The sequence below is a fragment of the Emys orbicularis genome, chromosome 5, assembly GCF_028017835.1.
Source record: "Emys orbicularis isolate rEmyOrb1 chromosome 5, rEmyOrb1.hap1, whole genome shotgun sequence".
Taxonomy (NCBI): domain Eukaryota; kingdom Metazoa; phylum Chordata; order Testudines; family Emydidae; genus Emys; species Emys orbicularis.
The window spans coordinates 83,636,615-83,645,406 of NC_088687.1; the positions used below are offsets into that span (position 1 = coordinate 83,636,615).

The following is an 8,792-nucleotide window of genomic DNA, read 5'->3' on the forward strand; positions in this document are numbered from 1 at the left end:
ATACATTGATAAGAGACAAAAGTGTGTGTGGGGGGGAGAGGGAATTGGGAGGAAATATAAAGTATTTCATGGTACTAAATATATGGGAAAAGACCACTGGCTTTGTTTCATACCTTTAGTGATACACATGCATGTGTCAAAGTTAAGTAAGAGGTCCCAGACAATGCAAACTGCTGTGTGAGACACATACCTATTGACCTGCCCCTTGCCCTCAGGGTCATTGTTTTTGAACAGTTGTCTCATAGTAAAATAGCCTCCAGATCTCATTTTTTCATGCAAAATGTGCTCCAGCTTAAAAAAAAAAAATTGATACACATTTAATAGCAAATATACAAATAACAGACACCTCTAATATGTACTTTTAACTTATTTTTTCCCTTAAAGTACAAGAAGAGGATGTCAACTGTCACTGACAAGATGATAAGAAATCAAAAAGGAATAAATGTTCCACAATGAAATGATGTATCTTTAATAACCACCCGGAGGGGAGAGGCGGGGGGAAGTACTTTCTGTAGAGTCTTGAGCAGGAAAAGAAAAATGTAAATTTTTTTTCTGCTCAGCTATAATATAGGCTTTCAAGTACTGTTGCGCGACTGAATTGAGTGAACCTTATTGGCATTGCCAAAATAAATATGATCTTTGCTTTCTGTGTTATCATTAAACCATGTGTTGCCAAGTTACATTTTGAGAAAACTACAAGCCCAATCCTGAAACCTTTACTCAGTCTGTATTCAGACAAAGTTTCCATTGTCTTCAATGGGAGTTTTCCCCACGAATGACATTGTCATGAGGATGCCATTCAACATAGGTAAATTCATTCTGGAATAATTGTGAAGGAGTGTGTACAATGTTTCAGAGTTTAATTAATACTTATAGAGGATGTTACTAGGTAACTGAATTATACAGACTTATGCTGACTGTTCTTTTCTGACAGAGACCTTCTAAAAATCATATATTTTTAAAGGACTGGAGCTAGAATTTCCTGTGGAAAATATTAAAATTGAACACTGTAGTATAAGTTAAGTTAGGATATGTAGTTATAACCTATCACTGTGCTTGGCTTTCAGGGCAAAAGGAGGAAATGTATGTGTACTTCCTTCATGCCAGTTCACAGGGATTGCTGACTGAAACCTTTCTTGGTACCGATATAGCCTATGAGTCAAATTTTATTCTACCCATTTATTTATATGGACTGTATTTGATTAAAGTCATACCTCATCAGCTTCAATCCTGAGCTGTGTCCCGGGCTGAGACAGTAAACTGGTCCTGCTGCTAGCAAAACTTGCTCTGCTTACTGCTGGGTTTCCAGTGTCGGCTCGTTGGCCTGGGTCATTAAAAAAAAAAATCAAGTTTCAGAAACTATGAACAATGTATACAGGCAAAGAGAGCTAGTAGATAGGGCACAGAATTCAGTCACAGAGGGACCACCAGATCATCTAGTTGGACCTCCTGTATATCACAAGCCACCAATAGCACCCAGCACCTGCACACTAAACCCAACAACTGAAATTACACCAAAGTATTACAGCCCAAAGGAGACATCATTTGCCACAGGGAGAGAACAGGAGGGACCGAAGTGCACCAGTGCCCAAGGTCCCTGCAATGGCAGGGAAATGATTAAGTGAGATATGCCCAGATAATCCTGGCAAGGGACCCGCACCCACACGCTGCAGAGGAAGGCGCAAACCCGTCTAGCGAAAATTCTTTCCTGACCCCATATATTGCAATCAATTAGAGCCTAAGCATGTGATCAAGAACCATCCAGCCAAGCATCTGAGAGAGAGAATGCTCAGTGCCACCTCAGAGCCCTGGTCCTCCATGTCCAATGTCAGTTCTCCAGCTGTGGCCATCTCCAATGCTTCACAGGAAGGAAATAATACATTGGAGCAGGAGGAGGAATACCTCCTTAGCCCCTGAAGCATGAGCTTTAGGAACATAAGATACAAACTGGAAGCGAGCCCCAGGGCTGTTGAGCCTTGACCCCTACCATCACAAGCAACCCTGACAGACAACTGCATTCATAAATTTGTTCAGCTCTCTCATAAAACTAATTAACTTGTGTGCCCCCACAACTCCTATTGGAAGGCTCAGAACCTCACCCTTCTGCTGGTTAGAACAGTCTTCTAGTTTCCAGCCTGAATTTGTTCATGGCCAGTTTATACCTATTTGTTCTTGTGCCAACACTGTCCTTTAGCTTAAATAGCTTTTCATCCTCCCTAGTATTTATCCCCCTAATGTATTTATAGAGAGCAATTATGTCCCATCTTCGCCTTCTTTTTGCTAGACTAATCAAGCCAAGCTCTTCCAGTCTCCTGTCATAAGCTAGGCCTTCCATTCTCCTGATCATCCTTGTAGCTGTTCTCTACACCTGCTCCAGTTTAAATTAATCTTTCTTGAACAGGGTAACCATAACAGTAGGCAGTATTCCAGATGAGGTCTTACAATAGCATTAATGCTTCTCTATCTCTACTGGAAAGGGCAATCAGGAGACCTCGGTTCTAGTCCCACCTCTGCTACTGGTTTGCCAAGTGGACTGGGGCAAGTCACTTATTCTCTTGGTCTTATATTCCCTAAGCATATTCTACAGATAATGTGTTGCACTTTGTATTATAGGTATGTTAATAAATAGAATCGTAGATAAAAATGGAGGGCTCGAAAGGACCTTAAAAGGTTATCTAGTCTATCTCCCCATGCTGAGGACAGATCCCTGCAGGACCCCACTAAATACATCTTCCCAGTTTGACAGCTAATCATTGATAACTATGCTTGGAGTATGGTTTTTCAAACAGTTGTGCATCTACTTAATAGTAATTGCATCTAGACCACATTTCCCTAGTTTGCTTATGAGAATGTCATGTGGGACTATGCCAAAAGCCTTACTAAAATCAAGTTATATCATGTTTATTGTTTTCCCCCCATCCACTAGGCCAGTAATCCCATCAAAAATGAAAATTAGGTTGCTTTGGCATGATTTGTTCTTTAGGCACCCATTTGAAAAATCTTGCCGATTGTCTGTGGCTGTATATGGTCCCATCTGGTGCCTTAAAAAATGTGCAGGTGTATAACTTACTTACAAATATTGATAATAATTTATGATTGATTTCAATTTGATTGGAGAGGGGGGGAAAAAGATGACTTCAGATGGTCATAGAAATGCCAGTGTGGCCTTTCACAGCAAAAAACAGGGGATATGTCTGTGTGTTCTTGAATTTGAGCCCCAAGTAATAAGATATTGACTTAGAAATATTTAAAGTTTATATCTGAAGATTTTTCATATTTCTTACTGTATCTACATACCTCCCTTTTTGACTAATTTACAGTTTTACCTAAAAAACACATGAGAATACACACACACACACACACACGACACAATCTTGCAAAGGCAAGAGAAAGCCAAAAGATGACATAATAAATATGTGTTGGGCTTTTCTAATCTCTACAGTCCAAATTCTGGCCTCTCATTGACTTCAGTGGGTGGCATAGGCTGCAAGGGAGGGTAAAATTTGGTTCAATCAGCCTGTAATAGCACATAAGTGAAGTCATACTCTGAGTGCATGCAAATCAGGGTATACATGTGCAAAACTGTGCCTTTGACATTTCAATGTTCTAAATGCAGCATATTGACCAATGTGTTGTGTCAAGTATGACCCCCAAAGTGACCACATCTTGACAGGTTTAGTATAAAGTAAGAATCTAAAAGCATGGGAAAGGCCCGTTTCCAAATATCTTAGTATTGTCTTGCACAGTACTGTACATTTGTGTCGTTTTGTTGTTGGTTATACACATTATTCTTTTGACATTCCCTTTTGGCTGAACCAGTAATATAAGCAAATGGCTTGACTGAACGTGTCCTGTTGTGTTTAAGGATTACCTCACCAAAGCAACTGAATCTAGGCTAATAAAATGGTTTATTTTTTTCAGTACTTCAGTTGTGGCTGAGCTACATGAGACAGGGAGGAGAGAGCAAGAAAAGAATAAGGAACATGATATAAGAACCTGAAGAGAATTGACCTGAAAAGAGCACTAGTGCTCCACTGCTGCTTCTTTGCCATCCCATTAGGAATACTCCTGTGTTGTGAATAATGTCCCCTGAATCCTATGTGCAGCATTTGGGGACTGTGGCATCACAATAGTTTGTTCCACATCTTCAGGTTTTTTTCATACATTTTTCAAAGTTTCACTTCCCTGTTTCTATTCTTTTGTGACATCTCAAATGTGGTTCGTATTTTGGTGGAAAAACTAACTATAGAAACTGCTAGTCATTGATTTCTTCTACATCGGCTATTTGAAGAATTAGATTGGCATGAATAGTCTTTATTTTTAGGTTATTCTTGTCCCTAAGTATAATGTACAGTAAAACATTTTATAACATGTAGCTGTTAATAATAAAATCACAAAGTGTTCAGATCTAGAACTTTTAATCCATAGACCCTTATAAAGGAGGGGAAGAATCCCTATGTGGTCACCTTTTGGTATTATTATAGTTTATAATGGATTAATAAATAATGGCTATTATAAGCACATTATAGACATGAGTACTAAGTGTTATAGATGGTTATAAGCACATCAGTAGAAGTCATTATAGATGGATACAAGCAGCATTGTACATGAAGAATGTATTCACTTGTTCTGTGGTCCAGAAGGATATGTAGGAGGTCAGACTAGATGATCATGATGGTCCCTTCTGACTGTAAAGTCTATGAATCTGTGAGAAGGAGATGAGTGACAGACCAGATGAAAGTCTCTGGTGAAGGTAAAAGGGGGGAAAAAACAGGGGTGACATCATGGTAGGTGCCTGCGACAGATCACCAAATCCAAGAGGGAGGTGAAGGAGGTATTTCTAGAACAAATAACAGAAAAATCCAAAACCAGAAAGTAATAGGGAATTTTAGTAGCTACCCAGACATCTGTTGGAAAAGTAATATGGCAAAACAAAAAAATCTCCAGTTGGTTCTTGGAATGTGTTGGGAACAACTTCTTGTTTCAGAAGATGGAGGAAGTAAGCAGGGGTCAGCCATTTGGGACTTGATTATGACTAACCGTGAGGAATTGTTTGCAAATATAAAGGCTGAAGGCAACTTGAGTGAAAGTGATCATGAACTGATAGATTTCATGATGCTAAGGAAAGAAAGGAGTGAAACCAGCAGAATAAGGACAATGGACTTCAAAAAAGGAGACTTTACAAATTCTCTGACTCTGTTAGGTGAGGTCCCATGGGAAGAAAAATCTAAGGGAAAAAGGAGTTCAGGAGAGCTGGCTAAATATGACTCCATCAGGAGCTCTTTAATGACTTGAAAATCAAAAAGGAATCCTACAAAAAGTGGAAACAGACAAATTGCTAATAACAAGAAAGAAAGTATAGCACAAGCTTGTATGGAAAAAATCAGAAAAGCTAAGACACAAAATGAGTTACACCTAGCAAGTAGCATAAAAGGCAATAAGAAAAGGTTCTTTAAATGCTTTAGGAGAAAGAGAAAGATGAAGGAAGCTAATAATGGATGACACCAAGGTGTTTGAAGTCTATTTTACTTTAGTCTCCTTCACTAAAAAAATTAATGTTGAATATTAACAAGGAGGAAGGATCACAAGCCAGAACAGGGAAAGAATGTGTTAAAAATATTTGGAGATGTTAGATGTATTCAAATTTGCAGAACCTGATGAAATTCATCCTAGAGTACTACCAAGATTCCTTCAGCTCATTCTGTAACTGTTTGCAATTATCTCTGAAAACTCATGGAGGATGGGTGAGGACTCAAAGGATTAGCAATGGGCAAACATAGTACCTATCTTTAAAAAGGAGAAAGGAAGACCCAGGGAATTATAGATATGTCAGCCTAACTTAGATATTTGGAAAGGTACTGGAACAAATTATCGAACAATCAATTTGTAAACATGTAGAGGCTAACAGGTTGATAAATAATAACCAACATGGCTTTGTCAAGAACAAATCATGCCAAACCAACCTAAATCTGCCCTCCCCACCACCAGGGACCGTAGGGATGTGGTGCTGGCCGCTTCCGGGAGCAGCGCGGGGCCAGGGCAGGCAGGGAGCCTGTCTTAGCCCTGCTGCGCAGCACTGCCACCCCTCCTGCACCCCAACCCTCTGCCCTGAGCCCCCTGCCACACCCCAACCTCCTGCCCTGAGCCCCCTGCTGCACCCTGCACCCCAACCCCCTGCACCCCTCCTGCACCCCAATCCCCTGCCCTGAGCCCCCTTCCACACTCTGCACCCCTCCTACACCCCAACCCCCTTCCCTGACCCCCCTGCTGCACCCCAACCTCCTGCCCTGAGCCCCCTGCCGCACCCTGCACCCCAGCCCCCTGCCCTGAGCCCCCTTCCACACTCCACACCCCTCCTGCACCCCAACCCCCTGCCCTGAGCCCCCAACCCCCTGCCCTGAGCCCCCGTCGCACCCTGCACCCCATCTGCACCCCAACCCCGTGCTTTGAGCCCCCTTGTACACCCTGCACTCCTCCTCTGCCCCAACCCCTCTCTCTGAGCTCCTTCCTGCATCCCACACCCCCTCCCACACCCCGCACCCCCTGCCCCAGCCCTGCATGCAGGGCCATGAATGTAATTTCGCCACCCAGATGTGGCCCTTGGGCCAAAAAGTTTGCCCACCCCGATGTAAGGAAAGGATAGTCAAAACAAATGATGCCTTGGGTACATCATAAACCTTAAACACTTTAAACCAAAAATAAATACTAAGTTTACACTTGCTGCAGACCACAGATGCATATCACGGGCCAAGTTCTGCTCTTAATTACACTGCTAATGTAACTCCAGTAAATCAACAGAGTTATCTGGATTTACACCACTGTAACCTGAATCAGAACTTAAATCTGTGACTGTTTAAGAAAATTCACCATTTCATAGAACAAGTTTTCACCTAAAAGCAAACCCTGGTGTGGTATGACCAGGGCAGATTAAGGCAGGGGCTTTAGGGGCTGCAGCCAAGGGCCCCGGCTCAAGGCGAGTCCCGCAAAAATAAATCACAGGCAGCGATCTCCAACTCTGGGGGGCCACTAAAAGTCACGCGGCACAGCGGGGCGCTCAGGCAGGCTGCCTGCATGCCATGACTCCACGCCGCTCCCGGAAGCGGCGGGCTGCTAGACCGTGTCTGCGGCCCCTGGCGGGGTGGGGGAGGCAGCTCCGCGCACTTGCCCCGCCCCCAGCACCCATTGGCCAGGAACCAGCCAATGGGAGCTACAGGGGTGGCGCTTGTGGGCGCAGGCAGCGCATGGAGACATGCTGTCCCCCTCCCCGCAGGGGCTGCAGAGACATGCTAGCAGCAAGCTGCTTCCAGGAGCAGCGTGGGGCCACAGCATGCAGGCAGCCCGCCTGAGCCCTGCTGTGCCGCCAGCCGGGAGCTGCCTGTGGTAAGCGCCTCCTGGCCAGAGTCTACACCTCGCACCTCCTCCTCCACCCCAACCCCCTGCCCCAGATCAGAATCCCCATCCTGCACCCAAACTCCCTCCCAGACCATACACCCCCTCCTGCACCCTAATCCCCTGCACCAAACTCCCTCCCAGGAAAAAGAGTTGTATTCAGGGGCCCCACAAAATCTAATAGCCCCGGGCCCACAGGAGAGTTAATCTGGGTCTGGGTATGGTGTACATACTAGCATCTGAAAGCTAAAAATTTGGATAGTTGAGGACATAAATAGTCAATGCTATAGAAATATTATTGCTGCACTCAAACAAAAATCCTCTAGTCCAATATACAACAACTTTCCTAACAAAGACCTAACCAGAACACTATTTGGAAATAAAAATGCAATTAAAATGCACTTAAATTGTAATTAAAAACATTTCCATTCAAATTCAAACAAACTCAGCTGAGGACTTCTGATACATAAAGAGGGGAACAAACAGCGAGCTGGTAAATATTTTGCTTACAAATGGGAACTATCCCTCCGACATAGGGGCAGTTAATTTATACGTCTGTCTGTATCTCTCTCACACACACACTTCCTCAATTATATCTTCCCTTATAGCTGCTGTGCGTATTGCAAAAAAGAACTAGATAAGAGGATAGGTCCATCAATGGCTATTAGCCAGGGTGGGCAGGGATGGTGTCCCTAGTCTCTGTTTGCCAGAAGCTGAGAATGAGTGACAGGGGATGGATCGCTTGATGATAACCTGTTCTGTTCATTCCCTCTGGGGCACCTGGCATTGGCCACTGTTGGAAGATACTAGGCAAGATGGACCTTTGGTCTGTCTGACCCAGTATGGCCTTTCTTATTTTCTTAGCGAATCCCCATATCTATCACATACGTTACATCATCCCCAACACCTGGTGCTTATGTTGCCTCCCTCTCAGCTGATCCTTATGCCCCATCCCCACCCCCCCCAGGCATGTGGCATCTTCTGACAGCAGAGATGCATGTTAGGTGTGCTCTCCTCACGCGGCAGCACTGCCAACCCCGGGGGCTCCCTCCAGCTCCCATGGGACGGGCCCCTCTCTGCCAGCACTTACCGAATAGCGGGAGCTTGGGCTTGCCCGGGTCCGGGCGGGCTGAGTTCTCCTGCGGCTGCCGTGGGGACAGGAGGGAGCGAGCACCGCGGAAGGGGGGCAGCAGCAGCTCAGGCTCAGGGGGCTGCTGCGGCGGGGCCCGGGTGCCGCCGCTGCCCCCTGCAGGCTGCTGTCCGCAAGGCGCGTACCCGCGCAGCGCCAGGCGCTCGGGGTCGCCGAGCAGGGAGAGCGGGTGCTGGATCACAGGCGGCAGCCGGGACGAAGCGGTGCTGGGAGCCTGCGGGCGGCTGGAGGGCACCTCGCCGCGGGCAGCCAT

The 8,792-nt window shown here is 45.0% G+C and overlaps 1 protein-coding gene across 1 annotated transcript in view; it reads right to left on the reverse strand.

Annotated features, from left to right (window-relative positions):
* The window catches only part of LOC135879668 (EF-hand calcium-binding domain-containing protein 6-like), a 90,774-nt gene extending 81,982 nt beyond the window's left edge, over positions 1-8,792 (reverse strand). The window contains exons 1-3 of the mRNA XM_065405719.1: positions 8,480-8,792; positions 1,215-1,324; positions 191-291 (exon numbers count right to left, since the gene is read on the reverse strand). Of these exons, the coding sequence (XP_065261791.1) occupies positions 191-291; positions 1,215-1,324; positions 8,480-8,792 (524 nt within the window). The remainder of the gene's footprint in view (positions 1-190; positions 292-1,214; positions 1,325-8,479) is intronic.